Source organism: Temnothorax longispinosus, chromosome 4 (genome assembly GCF_030848805.1).
Source record: "Temnothorax longispinosus isolate EJ_2023e chromosome 4, Tlon_JGU_v1, whole genome shotgun sequence".
Classification (NCBI taxonomy): Eukaryota; Metazoa; Arthropoda; class Insecta; order Hymenoptera; family Formicidae; genus Temnothorax; species Temnothorax longispinosus.
In genome coordinates, this window is record NC_092361.1 from 6,915,545 (window position 1) to 6,936,319 (window position 20,775).

Genomic DNA, 20,775 nt, shown 5'->3' on the forward strand with positions numbered 1-20,775 from the left:
TGAATGCAGTTGGCCGTCATTTTGCAATCCGTTCAGACGCCATTCAGATGCGCTCGACGCGAGTCCGTTCCGACGCAGTCGCGCAATTTATCTGCGAAGCTAACGTATCGTATTTTGTCATCCACCGCGATGTCGATGTGCGCAGGGTGATGCCGTCGAACGAGACAATATCTTAACGAGACGTGACAGACCACCTCGAAAGGAGGAAAAGGACCTTCTCATTCGCCCTCGGCAAGGTACATGACCAACGCAAATGCGAGAGTATGCATGTGTGTTTCGACGTTACCATTTAAAAGCGTTTCCGTATAAGTTTTGCGCGCAATATCATTATGCACTGAGTTGTATGTCGAATATATCACATGTTTATGATTATCGGCTTTTCGAAAATTATCGGCTTTCTCGCAAAAGTCAAACGAATCGTGTATCGAATAAAAGTAACTGTAAAAGCTTCACTCTATGTGTGAAAACATCTTATTGTTAATAATAATCGCAAACGACAAGACTCAACATGGATTGAGTAATCGAATAATCAATTATACGTTAATGCGAAATATATTCATTAAAGTACATGATCGCAGTTATTAGATTTATATCCGTTAGTAATACATACATGTTGCGACTTTACGAGAGACTATATATTTTTACGATATTGTATCTACAATAAAATGATTAATTTAATAATTCCTATATATCACGACAAGATTATAAACTCCGATTACAAACTCTGAAATCAGAACTCGACTCGATGGCATGTATTCTTTTCGTAAACAATAATTGCGCGTAAAACATAGCTGTTTATCGAACCAAAAAGACGCTATTTTTTATCAAGAACAAATCAAACTATATCTTTTATACACGATTATTTTATGTTAACGACATATATCGACTTGGCGATATGGAAAATTGTTGTGTTTGGGAAATTTTTTTATTTGATCGTTGAGAAAAATGATAAAAAAACAATCAAATTATAATTGTCCACAAGCATTCGAGTTTCCTTCCTTCGACCAATCGTCGTAAAGCAATTTTACGCAAGTGCGTGCGCCCTACGAAAACTCGTAAGCTTCCTGTGGAAGGATGAATGGGGATCAAATCAGTCGGCAGCGCGAGGGCTGCTCGGACATTCGTGCGAGCTTTTTCGTCGCGCTTGAGAGTACGTTGCCGTATACTAGATTTTTTAATTCTCGTGTTTAGAAAGTACTTTTTTTGTCTTATTCACAATATGAATCGCAAACGCGTGAGCTTCAGGCAGTGATCGAGATTTTTCTCGTTTTTCTGGTCGGCTTTACTAAATGGTATAGAGATATTTCAATCGTTTTTAATTTTTCGACAAGTTACAAGATGTATTCTCTTTTATCTCGAAACAACAAAGCGGTTTATTTACGTTAATGTGAAATCGAGGCACGTCAAGTCGAACATTTAGTTCCGGAGTGCTTATTGATTTTTTTAGTTACTACAATAATGATCAATGACGATTGCCGTTATCGTACTATAGTCGGTAAGTAAAAAGTATCAAGTTTCGTCGTTTGTCTGTAAAAAAAGAATCGTCGAAATAATATCAAATTAGAAATTATATTAATTTGTTACTTATAATTTAATCGCGTCACGAAATTGAGTTAAAGAGATATCAAAGAGGGATATAACTACGAAAATAAAACGCAAATAATGCAGATTTAAAGAGGAATGAATGTGATCTTGAGCAAAAGCGTAAACAGCAAATATGGACATCCGGTTTCGTGAATCATCACTTACATTCTTGAGAAACACGTACGTAAAAAGTTTGGAAATATATTCGAGGATGTTCTGCTATCCTTGAAATCAATGAATAAACTGCTATAATATTTGAGTTTTAATTAACAAATCTTAGATAATTAAAAGTAAGAGAATACGTGGTGATTTCAGAAAGAATTTTTCAAGTAATAAAAGATATTTAAAATTTTAATTGCTAATCGAGTACGACCGTGAACCGATGCGAGGATGCTATTTTATTACACGGTAATTTCTATTTACACGAACCAATTCGAATGTTCGAAAATCTTAAGCAATGTATCTTATCAGACGTTGCTCATTTTGATTTTCTACATTCTAATTATTCCTAGAACTAGTTGTCAAAAGAGAAATGAAAGAAAGAAGACAATCTTGATTTAAAGTTAAATCTTTTTGAGCAACCGTTTTGGATAATCGCGCGGAGAGATTAAAATGGATCGCTCACGATATTGCGACAAGTTTGAAAAGGAATGGTATGTGATTCATTGAACGCGATGACAATTCGTATGGCACGGGATAACGATCCGCGTTTCTTTCCGCGATGCGGGGTAGTGTACGTAGAGGGCTTTGCTCCTCCAAATCAACTATTCGGAGAAGAAGCAACGTCTACTCGAGCATCGGATAAACGTAAAACTCGTTTCCGAATGTGACATTACTGTCATTAATCGCACGTGCTCCGCTTTCATTCACGCCAACTCCCACTCCCGTGAATAACACGGTACAAGCGTTTACATTCACGTCGCGGTTGGTCGGTGCCAATGGGCCGACGAGACCGTCGCCGTTCCTATTGGCCGTCGCTTACTCCTGACGTACTATACGAGAGAACGAGAGGAATGCGAAACGATCGTGAAGCACTATGAATAGAACCGAAGCTCCGCGGGTCAAGACATATGAAACGGTGCGTCTCTCGGGTAGTTCCGACAAGGAGTTTGCCTGGTTTCGACACCGTCTCGCAATATGGCCGTATCGCCGTACACACGACCCTCATTCTCGGAGCATCGTGCCCGTACGTCACATGTCAATCGTACGCTGCTCACACTATTGTCCTATGTGCTGCTGACAAAAGGTATCGATCAAACATCAGTGTGAAAACTAATTCTTGTCTTTCGTTCGCTCACCCGCTCGCTCATTCATTCGCAAACACCGTGCATATCCGCTCGCTATTATTACATCAACGAGAAAACAGGATGTGATTTATTCACGATGCTCCGACTTCGGGATAGTGTGCGTGCGTGCGTGCGTGCGTGCCACCCGTATATATCCGCGTATGCAATTCATGGCTGACTAATGACAAATGAACGATTTTACATCTGTTTCGTGTCCCTATCCCATTTCCCAATCCGTTGCATCTGTCTCCAGTGTCTCTCTGCTTTCATTTCACGATTCTCTTTTTATCGTTCATTAGACTTGACGAATTATTTTCACTTCTTGTTAACGCAACGCAGAATAAAAACTTTTCTCTTTCATTCTACGTTACCTATTAGTCGAACGTGCGTTGTGTTTGTTGCGACTAAAGTCATTATACGTTAAAAATGACAAAATATAATGTAATATGTACTATGAGCAAATTTTGTATACAATATACTTACTTCATAATATCGCAAAGCTTCTAGAGTTACGTTACAGTCTGTGTGTGCAATTTTATAGTTTATGCAATATTATTTTTATTGTAGATGGTACAAGTGTTTCCTTGACTCATCGTCATGCAAATGATATTAATTATTATGATGCAACAATCAGCCATAGCGATAATATAAATCCTCTGGAAAAGTTTTATCTAATCACTGAACAAAAGTGGCATAAGGATACACTAGTGCCAATCTCCTTATCGCCCTCGTCGAAGGGAATGCCTACGAGATCCCATCACAGGTAACACGCTTACGTGTTGTGCAAAAAATCACAATACCAGCTGTAATGTCGATATCCAAGTAATGTTTCACGCAATATTAAGATTTATTCTTTGTCTCAAAGTATTTTTAATACAGAATCCGGCAGTCCGTGACAGGACTGGATGATGCTGGAATGGATCTCCAAGTGGCCCAACTCAGTAGTCAGACAGACAAGGAAGTACATTCCAGGACGACTTTATCATGGCTAGATTGGCATTTGCCTTACTTTGTAGCGCTTTGTGCAATCGCTGGCACTATTCTTTTCACATTCCTAGTAAGCATCACATTTCTTTACGATATAGAAATAATAGAAAACTCATTCTCCCTTCTTTTTTCTAAAAACAAGTGACTACTTTAAAAGCTTTATAGATTTATGAAATCCAATTGATTTGTTACATATATATCATCAAATAATTTACTCATGTATAATAATAAGATTGTATAATAATAAGCACTTTCCAACAGATCTTGTTATGGCTACGAAAACAAATGTCGCGTGAAAAAGATAACGAAAATGGCGATCGGCACGGTCTGGTCGAGGAAGGTGCCATTTGTCAGCCAGACAAATCAACTAAAGATACAAAAGAATCTGTGGAAGCTAAATGGGTTCACGAAGCATTCGCCAAGCAATCTGCACCCAAGTATCCGGTACGACCAGTTCCTCAGACCTCTTTACCCGAGGTAAGAGAATCTACCGACGCGACGCGTAGATCTGTAATAGCAAATATTAAATTATCGTATTGGAAACAATCTTCGTATTACGTTACAAGTCTTTGGCAACACCCGAACGTAAACCGGAAGCGATACGTATAAAAGCAAAGGGATTGTTGGAGAGACGTGGTTCGAGCACAAGTTTAACCATAGAATTGGCACCAGCTCCCGAAAGTCCGCCACATATGGTTACTCCTACCCGAGAATGTACAACGGAAGAGTTTTTGCTAAGTGCAGGAAATGTATTGTCGAGAGCACAATTGAAAAAGATTGTCCAAGGTACGGGAACGTTGCACAAAGAATTTTGGGAGGTGCCGCTAAATCTACCGGAAAAGGTGGACATTTGTGGCTCGGGAGTGAAAAATCGATACAGCTCTGTTTTACCCAATCCACAAACCAGAGTAGTTCTACCAGGTTGCTCCGACGATCCGCTAGCCGGTTACATAAACGCCAACTACATCCGAGTATGTAAATAGTAATTTTGTGTGTAATAGTAAGAATGATACCTGAAAACTTGGATATACATAGGCAGTAGGCAGTAGGCAGTAGGCACCTTTTATTATCAAGTTGCATGAATTTTATAAGCTACAACAGAAAACGAATTTACAGGGATACGACGGCGAAAGTGCTAGATACATCGCGACACAGGGACCATTAGCTAACACGACAGCAGATTTCTGGGAAATGATCTGGGCAGAAAAAGTTCCTGCGATCGTCATGATAACTAGACTGTACGAAGCGTCCAAACCAAAATGCGAGGCGTATTTTCCGTTTGACGTGAATAATCGCATACAAGCTGGATCTTTTACAATTATCGTTAACTATGTCGATACGAGAAACGGATATACCGTCAGAACCATGGAGATCCGGCACGAAAGAGAGAGAAGACATTTGCAGCACTATTGGTAATTACTGTGCTATTTATTTTGTCTTCGAGGACTCGATTTTTATTCATATATTTACTAAATATATATATATATATATACACAATGTACTAAATTTGCGTATATTGAATTGTGAAATAAATCAATAGGTATGATTCATGGCCGGACCATGCCGTACCTCAAACTGCGGATGCGCTCGTTAGTATGGCCGCGGAGGTAAACGCTTTACCAAGACCAGTGGTCGTCCACTGCAGCGCAGGTATAGGACGAACTGGCTGTTTTATAGCGATAGGAATAGGAATGATTCAACTTCTAAGAGACGGAAATGTCGACGTACTGGGTATTTTGTGCCAGATGAGGTAAGGCAATAATAAGCTCGAAATATATTATGTAATCTTACATAGATCTCGTTGTCAGGAATATACAAAATACAAGTACTTTTTAATATTTTAGATACGATAGAGGAGGAATGGTACAAACGGCTGAACAATATGAATTTATTCATAAAGCACTTAATCTTTTCGAGCAAACACTAGACAGCAAACCGTCGACTTCGAGCGATTGAATGGACATACCCCGCTACTATAGGAATTTCTTTCGCTTATTCTTTCGTGAAACGAGGCTTTATTATTGCCTAAGAGAATGTCACTTCGCACAGGGCTATATGCTTACCGCAAAAGAAAAAGAAAAAAAAAGGAAACAAATTTCTAACGAATCTCAATGTTAGCCTGTGAACCGACGCTCTCTCATCTTTATCTCAATATTCGAACGAGTTAAAACTCGTTTAATAAGCTGCCATTTTCTACTGCCATGACAAATCGTTGACAATTGATATCAATCACAGAGCTCAAGAGGTAAAAAAAAGGGTTCACCGTCGGAGTGCATTTTCTAAGCAGGTGCTTTTTAAAACTGAGGTATCATAAATAGCTTAATGAAAAGAGTATTTATGTTTATAATAACGCGCGATATATTAATCGTGCGGCACGTACGCTTAAAAACCAAGATTATATTAATTTATATAAGTTACAAATTAGAAATAATCTCTAAACACGAAACACGGCGATAATGTATTCGCGATTCGTATCATAAAATTTATATCTAAAGATCAGATACTAAACTTGGGATTTAATTATCTACACATTCCTCGTGCGTTAGGGAATAGTTGTCAAGTTCTAATAAAATTTTAAATATACAAAAATGTGTAGAAACGGTTTCGCGACTATGCTAATGTAACTGATACTAATACGATATTCTTCACTATTATCGACGCATCACGATGGAGTAGACACATGACAAAATTTACTAAACTGTTCCAACGTGTAAGAGCTAAAGTTAAGCGCGTAATTACTTTAACGATATATAATGTTAAATGTGAGCTAAATGTGAAATTGTATGTGCGTGTGTGTATATACATATATATGTATAATGTATATATACACACGTACACACACACACACACACACACACACACACACACACACACGCGCGCGCGCGCGAATAATTGTTAAAACAATTACTAATTTATGGGACCCAAATCGACTAGGTATTGTCTTATATTCTTAGTGTTCCTATTTGATTTTAAAATAATTTAAAATTTAACCCTTTATGATTTGTTGCTTTTATCTGACCGACTAATTGTAAGACTGAACACGGATAGTACAATATGATTTAGAAGCAAAAGAGAACAATGGGTTGATAAAAAAATCTGAATAAGAGTCAATTTGATAGAGTAATACGAGCCGAATGCAACGTTGTTATAGCGAATATACTTGTACGTATCCACACACACGAGCAACAGCTCAATATTCTTAATTATATTGAATCATGTTGCTCAGAAATGTACACGAGTATATTTGCGCTCTCTAACAATTTTACTCGTTTATTTATCAAATTGAGACTGATTTAATATAATAATTACTTATATTGTAATTTAACTTAATAATAAAAAATCTTTAGCAGTTGGAAGTAAATTCATATTTATATTCTAGAAAAAGTATATTATTATATAGAAAAAACTAAATTTGTAACATAATCCTTGTATTGTTGTCTTATGTAAAAAAATGGATCTGTTTTATTTATCTTGTATCTCATCGATGAACTAATATTGTATAAAGAAAGAACTTGAATGTGTGTGTTATACAATATCAGTCAATAGTTACGTAAAAATCAGAAATGTAAATTTAACTTTGAAAATGTCTCGCGTATAATAATATATATATATATTTTAAGTGAGAATTATATAATATTTAATCGATAATGTATTTATCGATTTTAATATATGAATGAGTTAATAGAGAAAAATTAGAATCGACACACTTGAGTTTGAATTATTACCGCGAATTTGCATGACAATAAATAATTATTACAGCGTTAATTATTACGTTTTGTTAAATGATTTTAAATGCAAATGATCTTTCTTGGCTGCTAATACTTTTTTAGACTATTTAATAGATAGTAGAGTAAAGTGATAATCGACATATACATATACATATAAAGTTCTCGATAGTCATGTCAGAATGTCGTTCGAACAATGCCGAAATTCGTGGCGTATGCGTGTATTACATGTATTTTGAGGCGTTACCAACTCATTTTTCATCCAGTTTCATCGTCTCGTCTCAACTTGAGTCTGGATAAATGAAAATCTAAACGCGGTACGGAGATGAGTATCTGGTTTTTGCGTGCACACAAATAAAAGAGCGGTTTCACACGTGCGCGCAAGTAAAGAAAATGAAATCCTTCGATATACTTATATCCGCATAATTATCGCTTATCGCTTATTTTTCGTTCGGTACCATTAATTTAAATGCCTCGGAAAACGTATGTATATTTATGTATAAGCGCGCATAGAGTATACAAGATGTGGGTGTGCATACTACGTGTACATAGATTGTACAAAGAGAGAGAGAGAGAGAGAGAGAGAGAGAGAGAGAGAAGAATTATGTATTTAAATTTAAGAGAGTACGCATCGTTTTAAAGGAGACAAAGTATATTATTTATGAACGCGCCAAAAGTCGCAAGGGACTTGGCATAAATGTAATAGGCAATGATAATAAACGATAACAATAATAATAAAAGTTTCGTGTCTCGTCGTACTCATCGATAGAAAGTTCTCAAAGCAGCCTCCATCGGATCCATCGAAAGTATGATGGGTAGAATCCGTAGAATCGTCATCGCCGCGTCGTCGATCAACATCAGCAGATCAACACTCGGCCGAGGTCCGAGGTCCGAGCACTCTGAGCAGTCGGCGGCGTCGGCGTCGGCGGCGTCGGCGTCGGCGCCGGCGCCGCGCGCCGTGGAGTTTCGTCGTTCGTCGTCCCGCAGCCGTCGGCGGTCGGCGTCGTGGCCATCTTACTCCGTTCATCTCGTGCATCTCACACAGACTGTCACACTTCCGTATTCGGATTAAACGCGTCGTCGCGCGACCGGGACTCTTGTCGCACACGCTTCGTTCGTCCGTTCGCCGAAATCCCGGACCCGGTGACACCGTGACACGTCGCGCGTGAAATCCCGAAATGACCGCGCAACGCCGACGGCGACGCTCCGCCGCCGCGGCCATGTGCCGCTCGCGCGGGCGACCATTCGAACGAGACTAAACTCGATCACGTGACCGAGCGCTGCCGAGCTAAGCCGAGCGCGTCGCGCGACCAGGGCCGTGTTTACCTCACAGCTCACAGCACGTATATAGACTGTATAGAGATTAGAGTTGTAGACGCGCTGACAATGTTTATCCGTAAGCGACTCGCGACTCGAGGAATTTCAACAAACATCGTTTTATATTTCCGTTGAAAGATCGCGACTTATCCTCTCCAATTTCCGAGCGACCGAGTTTCGAGTCTCGAGTCGTCGCGTCGCGTCGCGTCGCGTCGCGTCGGCCCGTCGATAGCCGAAAGCCGAAAATGCCAAAATAGTCCGTTTCGTAAAAAAAGTTGGTTCCGCCTCGCTTTTATTTTTGTCTCACTGTCACTCTTGTTCTCGGCGAGTCGGCGCGGCGCGGCAAGACGATTCTTGGAAGTTGGAAGGTAAACAAACACGATACGTGCTTGCGAAGGAATGCGAACATTGCGGCACAGTCGATCGGCTCGAGCAATCCTCTAAGTGCCCGTCTACAATAGGTGTTTTAAGCCCTAAGCCCTAAGAACGTGACCAATCACAATCAATTATTCTCCTCAAATTCAACTGTGATTGAACACGTTCTTAAGGGGATCCTGCAGTGACTGGCGAACTTCCTCGATGTCGATAATGTCAACCTTTCTAATTTTGTTTTCCTTATATCTGTCTTTGTCTAACGAAATGACATCTGTCCTTTTTTCGATTGCTCGCCATCTCTCGCAAGATCCGGCAACTACTGTTGCTGCTCTTCTTGTCATTTGCATCCGTATTTGCATTACTAAAATAATTTTTCAATGGATCTTTTTTTGTACGCATTGAATCTTACTTCTACTTGCACGATATTATTCCTACATGTTTTCCCAAGGGCAGATGATAAAAATTATGTATGTATAAACTGCAGAATTTTTTTTTTAAGCAAATATTGTCGTCAGGTGACAGCTGCGTATGTGCCCAAATAAGTAACATTTTTAATTTTTTGGCGTTTTTGATATAAAATCGCGTTTTCTGCCCTAGATTTTTGTGCGTACTTTAATTCTAGACCAAAAACTTGCAATTCTGTAAAGCCAATTAAAAGATCCATCGAAAAACGATAATGTCGGTAAATCATACGGCTGCAGGATCCCCTTAAGGTTTAGGGCTTAAAACACCTATTGTAGACTGGGACTAAGGGCCCGGACACACACTTAAATCCTCTTACGTTGTGTACTTGTGTGTACCGGATAACATTGTCCCTAGTAAACTTGGTAATTTTATTCCGATTTAAACGAAATATAGTGGATGTAAAATGTGTACCTCATTACTCTTTAGAATTATTTGATACAGAGCCGAGAGAATTACCGCGTAATGTCTTTATCGGAAAAACACACTTCTTTTCGCATTTATGTTAAATAATAATAAAATGTAAAAATATAAATGTTTAGAATAAGATCAGGAATGGCTATAGGAGTCAAATAAATGTTTAGCACACAAGTTTTATCATATGAATTTTATAACTTAATTTTATTACAAGTTATTTGTAATTCAATTGCACTTTTATTATACGTTACTACAGATACACGTTTGATGCAAGATGATATTTTCACGCCATCTAGAAATTTAAATTAATAAAAGGGGAAAAAATGATTCTATGAAGAATTAAAATTGTCGTGTAAGATGGCTCAACATTTATTACAAGTTGTTGACGTATAAGTAATTTGTCAATTAGCGCTTCGACAGAAGGTGAAATCTCATCCACAGCTAAAAGAACATGCATGGACGATACTTTTGCGTTGCGGAAAAAAGATGAATGGAAAAGTATTTACTCAAGATTAAATTATTATTTAACAATAAAAAATTTGACTGTACATTTATTATCGCGATGGATCTCGCTCGGGCCGAGAGGCCGAGACACGGCCCTGCGCGAATACTCGTGGAAGTCGTGGAATACGCACGAACAGGTTTCACGTACATATGTGTGCGCTCGTGCTCGTGGTAGTCGCACTACGCGCGCGAGGGCCGCGAGGCTCCGGCGGCTCCGGCTCCGATCTTACGTTAGTCCGCGACACGGGATTGACGGGATTACCGCGACTCGAGCGACTCGCGGAATAGCTCCGTACTGGCGCGGCGGCAGGAGGCAGGTAGGAGCTAGGAGCAGTCGTCGTCGTCGTCGTCGACCGCGTCGACGTCGTTGTTATTCGCGCTACGCGTTCCCGCGAGTAAAAGCGGAACGCGCGCGTCGTTTCGTGTGTCGTGTGTTGCGCGTGTGCGCGTTTCGTCTGGACCGGGGACCCCGCGAAACCGCGATCGTACATTCGTACGTATCCGACGATTCCGTCGCGCGATGGTGCCGCGTTGCGTGGTTGCGCTCGCGTATCGGTATTCATCTTCATCCTATCCATAGGTCGCGGTCGAATCGCGCGCAAGCGAGAAGGAAGTAGTGCGTGAGAAGCGAAGCGAGGTGAGGCGAGATCTCGATTCTCGCCCGAAGGAGGAAAGGAGGAGTGGAAGAAAGAAGAGGAGGAGCGAGTTCGCGCAGGATCAGGTCGGCTGCGGCGCGGCGCGGCGACGGGCATCGCGGGTATCGCGCGGCTATGCGGAACGTCGCGACGGTGCGAAGCCTCGTCGCGGCACGAACGTCGCGGAATGGGGCCCGTTGATCGGGTCCGGGAGAGCGGCTACGGGCTTCGACGACCATCGACCACGGAGGCATGGATGTCATCGGGGACGGGGACGACCAAACCCTCCAGGCGATTCTCGGTGAGTTTTCCTTCTTTCCTTCCTTCCTTTCTTTCTTTCCACGCGCCTTTTGCGTTTCGCGAAAGCGTCAGCGGTCAGCGACCAGCGCGCGCTGTCAATTTTTATTACGTCGCTCGAACTGCGTGCGCTGTGCGCTGTGCGCCTGCACGAGCGGCGCGGCGCGGCGCAGCGTCTCTCGTTTTCGAGCGTGTCGCGTAACGGTACTAGATCCTTCTAAACGTGGCTCGCAGCTCGAGCGAGCCGCGAGTCGCTCGCAACAGTAAACGCGGAGCGGATCAAAGAGCGGCGCGTTCGATACGGCATACGGCGATGACAGCTACGGAATGTCGCAAATTTGACACCGACACCGTTATCGCGCGCAACGCGCTTACCCCACCGTGCTTCCTCCCGACCCCGGTTCTCCACGGTTCTCCATGGTTCTTTCTCTCCATCAATATCGAGCCACGAAGCGTGCATTGACCTTAAACGCGCGCACCGGATATACGCGAGCGCGTTTTCATCCTTCGAGTTAAAAGGAGCCGCGCCGCGCCGTCAGCTCGGTTCGCCGATGCTGGAATCGAAAGCAACGCGATGGAACGCAATTCGTGGAATTCGCGTGCGAAACATGCGGCGCATCGTCGCCTCGATGAGTGCTTAGGGGGGGGGGGGGGGGGGGGGAGAGAGAGAGAGAGAGAGAGAGAGAGAGAGAGAGAGAGAGAGAGAGAGGAAGCTCGAGATCCGATCCGATCGGCGCTGCCAGGATGCATCGCTATAGTGGTGTCTCGCGTCGCTCTATTTGGCGAGAGAACGAGAGAGTAGTCTCTCTCGATTTTGCGCTAAATGTATCGTTCGTTTAGTGTTCAGTCGGTTCGTATCACCTGTCTCCTGCAACTATCTCTAAGCCGGTAATGTTCGCTCGTCCCGTATTCGGAAGAAGAAGTAGATAAATGCGCGTCGAGACTGTTTAGAGTCAAGTCCGGCGTCCGGCGCGTGGCTTGTAGGCGTCAACGCGCGGGATATCCTCGCGAAACGCCTTATGAATTGAGGTTTTTACACGTCCAGTGCATGTTTCGAAAGATCCTTAACTAAACCTCCCGTCTCCTCGCGGTCGTAATCATTTCTCCCTCCCTTCATATCGGTAGACTGAAGGAAACAAACTGCAATGACCACGCGACTAACGGCGCGGCGCGCGGCGCGGGCGCGGGCGAGCCGAATGAAAACCCGAAACGTTCCGTCGACGATTTCAGTTTCGTACCCGAAATTGCAACTCGAAAGTCCTAGTCTGGTACTTGAGACTTTAAAGCGCGAGGACTAAAAGGGGAGAGTCATGCCGCTTACGTGGATACGTTTATCCTACTTTTGCCTTGACTGCGGGGCTCTCCCCCCTCCACACTCGCGGAAAAACCGCCTTCGCATACCTGTTACGCGCCTCTCAGTTTGATGCATAGCGCTAAATCGCGCTTTAACTCTTTTTTTTTCCCCTTGCCGGACGTGCTTACGCCCGAGGGCCCTCGCTGAACGCGACGATCGTCGATCCTCGTACGCAGAATACAAAATTAGAATAAAAAAAGGAAAAGCTTTCGAGGAGATCGCTGGACGTATCTCGCTCCTCCGCGTATATTTACGTTTTCTTCGTATGCATTCTCTTGATTTAGCGGCCTGTTCCACACCGAGTGCATTCACCTGTAACGAGTGCAGCGTAGCGTTCCTTATGTAGGTCAGAGGTTGTAACGTAATGTCTCCTCCGATCTTCGAGATGAATGCACCACCTCGTCTCCGGCAGGCACCAGGAACAAAGCGTTGTTATCTCTCATTGTTCCTTCGTCGGTGGCTCGAGAAAACTTGTACCCTCAAAGCACCGGCACCGCGATTTGCCAGGCCGAGTTTTACGTTTAACCGTAATAGAGATTACGTAGAGAAGAAAACACAAAAATAAAAATTTTTAAAAGATTTATTATAAAACGACCGAGTATTTTCTATGAGACGTTCATATCCGCCATTTCCATGGCGATTCTTTTCATAATAGTTGTTATTAAACGAGGATTCGACCGTTCTACGTAACATACATGTAGGTATAAGATCCTTCGTTCTTTCTCTCTTGCGAGACGTTATCCTCCAGCCGTTACTAACAATTCCACACTGTCCTCTCTGCGGACAGATAGTGAAAGTCGCGTGGTGAACGTGCTTTTCCGTTTATTTGGAATTAATGGCTTGATAATTCACGGTAACCTATACCGAGACGGGCAACGTACCGCTATACTATGCATTCACTTTTTGAATCACCTGTCTATTCTACCGACGCTAACATTTCTCTCGTTTCGGACCCGCGCGCCGCGCTGCGCTCCTTTCATCCCTCGAGAGCCACGTCTCTTTTGTTGTGTTAAATGTTTATCTTTTAAATGGAATGAGAATAGCGCGTCGTTCAACAAAAAGGTTGATGAGAGGTGCTGCTCTCGGAGGCTGTTACGGGGTAACGCAGACGTTAAATGAGTTATTTAATGACAACGTGTTTACGTGTGTAGTGTACACGCTTGCATGTACACGTACGTGATAAAACGCGTCATTGACTAGAGAAAGATGTGGAACGCGACGTGATTTCATTCGTGCGTTTCGAAATGTTTAATTTTTCTTTCTCGAGCGGGCAAAGCGTATGACGAAACACGTTTGTTAAGTGCCGTCATACGGTGATAAATAATTAATTCTAATCCCTTACATTATAACATTAATATTAATCAAGCACGTGTAATTTTGCTTGCCAAGTTTCTATGACAGTACTCTCTCTCTCTCTCTCTCTCTCTCTCTCTCTCTCTCTCTCTCTCTCTCTCTCTCTCTCTCTCTCTCTCTCTCTCTCTCTCTCTCTCTCTCTCTCTCTCTCTCTCTCTCTCTCTCTCTCTCGGACAGAGTATAGATTGTATTGTTTTATTTAGCTTGCATCTCGGAGAGAACTCTGGAATGAGAAACAATGGAGACAGTGCTCCAATTTCATCGGATCCGTTTATAAATAGTAACGAGTGGTTTATAAGTTGTAGCTTATTGCTCTCGATATAATAATAGCAGGCACAAATTGCAACAAACGGTGTGTTGTCAGGAGAACCAATTTACTACTTACTATCTTGCTACTTACTTTATACGCTCCGACGAGGCAACGCGCAAGGTTTTCGCAATGTTTGTCTTGAAAACCCATAGACCATAGGTTTTTTATCCGACAGTTTTGAATGACACACGTTTATACTGTGCGTGATGCGATACTCTTTTTGGAAAGACTGACAGAAATATTGAAACTCGTGCTTTTTGCTCGGTCGACGTCGCTCGCGGCTTTTATCCTTCATTGCACGTGCTCGCAGTTGTATCGAGAAGATTCGCAGTCTCACCGGGTTTTGCCGCATCGATCGCGACCTAAAATTTATTTTGGACTACGAGCGGGCTTGCAACGAGCTTAAATAAAATGATAATGAAAGGCTGAGTTCGATCGCCGCGAGCTTATCGGTGATGGTTGAAGCCCGGCGGATGAATTATGGGATTTCATCGCGTATAGCATGGCCGTTCAGGAAAGTAACGCGCAAGCCGTAGGACGTCCTATGCCATCCACGAAAGCACATTGGTTGATGAAAAGCTTCGCGGGTCCGCCTTTCGCGAAAAGCTCGAGCATGCGCGCTCTTCTTGCAACGTCAAGTAGGAGAGGCTATTTACTTACTGAGCTAAGGTTATTCTTGCCTCTGTTAAAGTATATTGTTGCTGAAGCGTCGTACAATCCCCGTCGTACAATCTTCACACGTCACATGAATGTCTTAAAAAAAGTTGTCACATTATTTTAAATTAAATTTTAATTTAACAAGTGTTTCTCTTTCCGAGAAAAATGAAAAAGAAATTAGAAAACATGCGCATGGAGTTTTATATTATCTATATAAAATCTTTATAAATAAACGTGATGTAAAATATAATTTAACAAAATTAATTAAATGGCCAAATGGATTAACAATGTTAACAAAAAATATGAGAAACGTGTATGCATAGATAAGATATAATATATAAGACAAAAATAAAAATTATAAATATTTAATAGAAACTCAATACACAGTATAAATAATATCTTGATATTTTAGAGAGAATTTATATTTAATAACTATTTTATTCACAATTACAGTATAGTTAAAATCATGTACATTAAATTACGTACGTTTATGTAAAAACCGTAAAATGTACAAATTTATGCGGCACAGGTCTTTTAGCAGTGCTTAAAAAGGGGAAGTAAACATATCGCGAACATCGTAAACATAGGCACGTGTCCCAGGCATAATGGGGCGATTTGTTTAATCGATGGCAAGACCCTTTGATTCTGGTAGACCTCACGATCCGCGATCGCTTACATATTATTTTCTTCAGGTACCTATCACGAAACGAAGAATGCGTATGGCATACAACTGTTGACATATATTATCATTAATATTTTTCTGTTAATACTGACGTTATTAATGTGAGACTAATGGTATTTTAAATATTTTAATTTTTTATATTCGCACGTTAATTTTTTAATAAACTTGGTTGCACTTTTTTGTAGAGACTTGAATGAGTTATACTATTTTAACGATTTTCCTCAATACGTAATGCCAATATACAGTTTTTGCCACATGCTGTCACCAAAAGCGAAAGCTGAATCCGATGGCTGAAAGTTTTATCGAGCATGAAATCATAGCAATTAACGAAAAAGTTTGTAATAATCCCGACAAATTGTATTTCCACGAGATTCCGTTTCTAGAATTCGTAAATCGGGAGTTACGTAATATGAAAGTTTCTAATTAACGACTGCTTTCGGCTTTCGGACATTTTCCTTGACTGAGAGCAGATTAGATATACAAATTAGTAATTAATCTGATTTGAACTATTGTAAGTTCGAATCACGACAATGTTCTTCACGTGTAACGGATAATGGTCCTCGCTATATGCTCATACGTTCGTCTCGCGGACTTTACTACACTGGTTGCTCTAGATTTTCATGGGAGATTGTTTATAATGCAAGAGAGAGGATGTATGGACTACTTTGCGACTTGCGAGCTGCCGTTGCCGACGTTCAACGTACAAACGTTCTACATATAAGAACGCGGGCTGGTCACAAAAACCGGAGGAAGCGATAATCCTTTCTATTAGCATTTTTTTCTTTTAATTCTGCTCGTAAATGAGCTTTAAGCGCTACATGAACATCGTTCAAGTAATATATTAGTCATATCGAAAGAAATGTCTGAACCGTGTGGTAGTAAATCGCAATACGTGGACGATCTGTCTATTTTTGAGATTACTATATAGCAATGGAAAGCGCATGCATGGCATATATCAGCAGATTATATGCGTACGTTATCAAATAAATATTTTAATTTTGCAACGATTTTCGAAGAAGAAATTTAGGGACGTTGAGAAAATTATTAGATTTATCCATAAGATATGGAGAACCCATCTATTTGTAATTTATTTTATTAATAATCATTTTACGGAGTTTTTATGTTTAATTATAATTATGAATTGCGATCAAAATGCTTATATTTGTATCATCGTAAAGTGGCGCAACATAGTGAAAGCCGATGAATTCCATGAGCTAAAGTTCAGGGGGCGTATCACTGTGGGAATCAAGCGACTTTTCTCTCTGCATTGTGCTATGAAGATTATGATATTTAATTAAATTATTCGTTACACGTTAGTCGTTCGACGCATTTGCCGTATAACCTGTAACGCTTAATAAAGCCAGTAAACAAAGTATATAGGTACAACGTATAAAACGATATTTGTAAAAGTAGCGAGGCCGATTTTCTATTCAATTTTTGTCTCGTAAAAGTTGGAAATATATATTCCGATCTTCTGGAAAAATTCCGCGAGTTTATCGATCCCGAAGACGATGCTTGCGAATTCTCCAAGGAGACTATTATACGGTAACAAAACGATACGCTTCGAGCTGGATATCAGTGACATACACGGAGACACGGTTCAACATGCTCACGATCACGATGAGGTAGGGAACCGTGGAACGTGGCTATTACGGGAGAAACATGGCCCCGGCCCCGGCCGTTTTCCGCTGATGTCCCGATGTCGTGTCTTCCGCTCGAGTCACGCCAACTTTTCTCGCTCGTCCTCGTTCTCGGTCCTTTTTTCTCCTCCCTGAATTACAGGCCGATTTACAATATATGTATATACGTATATGCGCGAACCAATAGTCTCCTAGGCGATCTCAACGCTCGGACACGTCTGTTTTATTCCGTGCATATGTACGTACGCACGCCCACGTTAGACACATTACCATATTTATTGCTTTGGCAATAACATTTACATTCGTAGGCGAGCGTGTCACGGATGAGCGATGTGTGGATGAGGTCAGGCGTTTGGGTTAAATGCACGAGCACACGCGAGAATTCCGGACGCAAATCTTTTATCATTCGTGGTGATAATAAATATTGAATTTATTTCCAAAGTTACGTATTAAAAAATCAATAATTTATTGGTACGGAAACGATATTTGGTACGTTGTTCTTTAAAGTTTCTTGAAGAAAATATGACTAAAAATCTCAAAGGTCTAAAAATGAGATTTAAGCAACATTGAGGGTTAATATTTGCGAATGCGACTAGGTAGGATTTGAAGAATTGACAGTACGTAGATGTCTATATATTTTACGAAAAAAGTTACTCCGATTTGCTTCTTTCAATTTGCTTAACTTCTTGGATACGTATTTTCATGATGCAGCAAAATATGTTTCATAATATCTCATCGCTTTACAGTTCGCGGATTTCCGAGCGCAATCGAGTAAATATCAGGGTGTATCGAGCAAGCTTGTTCACGCGCAAGCTAACGTGTCAGGTGAAAGGTATAGGTGTGGCTAACGTAACAATTCACACTGTACAAATTTAAAGTGAAACCTTAGATAATTTGCATCGCCGCCGGGGTATCTAATTTTGGTTGTCGCGGTAAACTTATGTGATGCGGAACGCATGCATCAAATAGACCATTCAAAAATAATCATTATCAGGGACATCAATAAGGACTATAGTATTATAGTGCACCGGAGTATAAGACTTGTAAAAAAGACCGGACGTCTTTTTTACATCTTTGTAATTTGTTTTTACTCATACATTTATATTTATTAACATGTTTAGTCAAAGTAAAGAGTAAAATGTTTAAAGTTATTTGGCGTTTAATACGTATGTTTATGCGAACAAAGAAGGAGATCGATGAAAAGTTTGTAGATGTTACGTGTGAATTAAAAGATCCGAATACTGGAGGAACGTGGCGTTTTATGTGAGTTTGGGTCGCTAAAGCGCACCAGCTGCATACTTTTACTATCCTTCGAGATTCTCCTTGAACCGATGCGCGAGTACTTACGCGAGTCGAGAGTCGAGAGAGTAGTACTTTAGAAATCATGGCTTTTATGCGCGCGTGTACGACAGATACCTTTGATAATCGCAGCGACATTAACCACAATGATATTGATATCTATTATATACGATTTACCGTAAGGTCCGTAAAGCAGTCGAGCTGAATGGCCATTGAAAAATTTTGATCGCCAAGAAAAATTTCATGTTTCTTCTTTTCTTATTTATTCTCGTTGTTGACGTTTCATGTAGTTGGGTATCATAAATCATTTTGACACTTACATCGGTTAATTGCTCCATTGTACTGGTCTGAAATTGGACCATGATAATTGCGCGCACGAAACTTGCGCGATGTGCAGACGCAGTTTAATTAATAATAATAATTATGTAGTATGTCTATTAGCGAATAAAAGAAATGTTCTGCACTGTTTAATCTTTTTTGAAATAGTTTTACACAAAGAATAAAAATAACGCTGCAAAATGCTACATACATTTATAATGCATGTTTTTATTTCTATTGGTATGGCGAATAAAATAGTTTCTTCAAGAATAATAACGTTATTTTTTTTATAAAATTGTTCTAAACTTTGCTTATTATACAACTGTTAACTTGTTCGTCACCCGTTATTCGCTAATTTATATTTCTCTGTGATTCCAAATCAATTACAGATGGTTCATCTATAACGTCACATTGCAGTTTGCAGCTTTATCTCACTACTGTAATCACTACTGACGACAAAAATAAAGCGCACTATTATTTGGTTCTAATCCACACAACTTCAGCATAATACATTTAAATATGTGAATATTTTTTTTACATTGCAGTAAATCAGATCAGTACAAAATTACCTTTTTCAAAAAAGGTAAAAAAAGGCGCCAAGTACACGCGCAATGTATGTTGTAAATCTAAAAATCTAAAATGGTAGTAGCTTTATTTCTTTCTAACAAAATAATTCACAAAATTTCGTTACCTAACTCAACCCAAGTGATGATATATGTATAGTAGCTTTATTTCTCCCTAACAAAATAATTCACAAAATTGCGTTACCTAATTCAACCTAAGTGATACGTATTTCAAAAAAAGATGTGAAATCTTTAAATTGCGCCAATTGCAAAGAGAATATATACACTTTGAAAAATAATTTTGCAACTACTTTTAAAAAATGAAACAAAATTGTGTTACCTAACTCAGCCCAAGTGGTATGTATCTTTGTATTCCTGAGAGTCTTTCTATCAACCCAAGTGGTAGTAGTTTTAATTCTCCTTGATAAAATTATAATATTACAAAGAATTATTTTAATCACAAAGAATTAAAGAGGTAACATTATAAAATAAAAATATTTAATTAAAATAAAATAAATAAATTTTTCTTGTAAAAAACTTGGCGCTGCTTTTTTAAGGTTTAGAACCTTTGCACAAGACTTTCGTATGGCAACGTAGTGTAACGAAACGTGGGTCAACGCACAAGAAACGTATCGGTTACGGCGTTAAGCGTCGTCTACAATGGCAGCAGGAGTATGCAGTAAGACGTAAACAGTAAGCTATTCTATTGACCAATCACAGTCGATTATTCTTGAATTGTAAAAATCCCATTAGTCAATAACTTACTGCTTACGTCTTACTGTATACTCCTGCTGCCATTGTAGATGACGCTTTATACGTCAATACGTTTCTTGTGCGTTGATCTACGTTACGTTACCATACGAAAATTTTATGCGGAGGCTCTAACCGATACGTTTCTTGTGCGTTAATCCACGTTACGTTACGCTACGCTATCATACGAGAGTCTTGTGCGGAGGCTCTTATCCAGACAAATTTGCATAGCGCATAAACATAAGCGTAAGAAATTGATT

The 20,775-nt window shown here is 40.3% G+C and overlaps 2 protein-coding genes across 6 annotated transcripts in view; both read left to right on the forward strand.

Annotated features, from left to right (window-relative positions):
- The first annotated feature begins 30 nt into the window (after window positions 1-30).
- On the forward strand, window positions 31-8,322 carry LOC139810925 (tyrosine-protein phosphatase non-receptor type 7). 4 transcript variants are annotated; one of them, XM_071774846.1, is made up of 8 exons: window positions 31-236; window positions 3,438-3,633; window positions 3,736-3,927; window positions 4,119-4,334; window positions 4,424-4,828; window positions 4,974-5,269; window positions 5,398-5,607; window positions 5,702-8,322. In XM_071774846.1, exons 3-8 carry the CDS (start codon window positions 3,787-3,789, stop codon window positions 5,811-5,813), a joined length of 1,380 nt encoding a protein of 459 aa, XP_071630947.1. In that variant the 5' UTR covers window positions 31-236; window positions 3,438-3,633; window positions 3,736-3,786; the 3' UTR covers window positions 5,814-8,322. The 4 variants fall into 4 exon arrangements, with proteins under 4 accessions (XP_071630947.1, XP_071630946.1, XP_071630948.1 ...); XM_071774845.1 differs by having other exon boundaries at window positions 3,750-3,927; XM_071774844.1 differs by lacking the exon at window positions 31-236 and adding an exon at window positions 2,596-2,830 and having other exon boundaries at window positions 3,750-3,927.
- A 2,565-nt stretch (window positions 8,323-10,887) lies between these two features.
- The window catches only part of LOC139810920 (uncharacterized), a 29,657-nt gene continuing 19,769 nt past the window's right edge, over window positions 10,888-20,775 (forward strand). The window contains exons 1-2 of one of the 2 annotated variants that reach the window (XM_071774837.1): window positions 10,888-11,150; window positions 11,238-11,593. In XM_071774837.1, coding sequence (XP_071630938.1) covers window positions 11,545-11,593 — 49 coding nt within the window. In that variant the 5' untranslated portion in view covers window positions 10,888-11,150; window positions 11,238-11,544. Of the gene's footprint in view, window positions 11,594-20,775 lie in introns of both variants that reach the window. The other variant, XM_071774836.1, reaches the window with a different exon arrangement.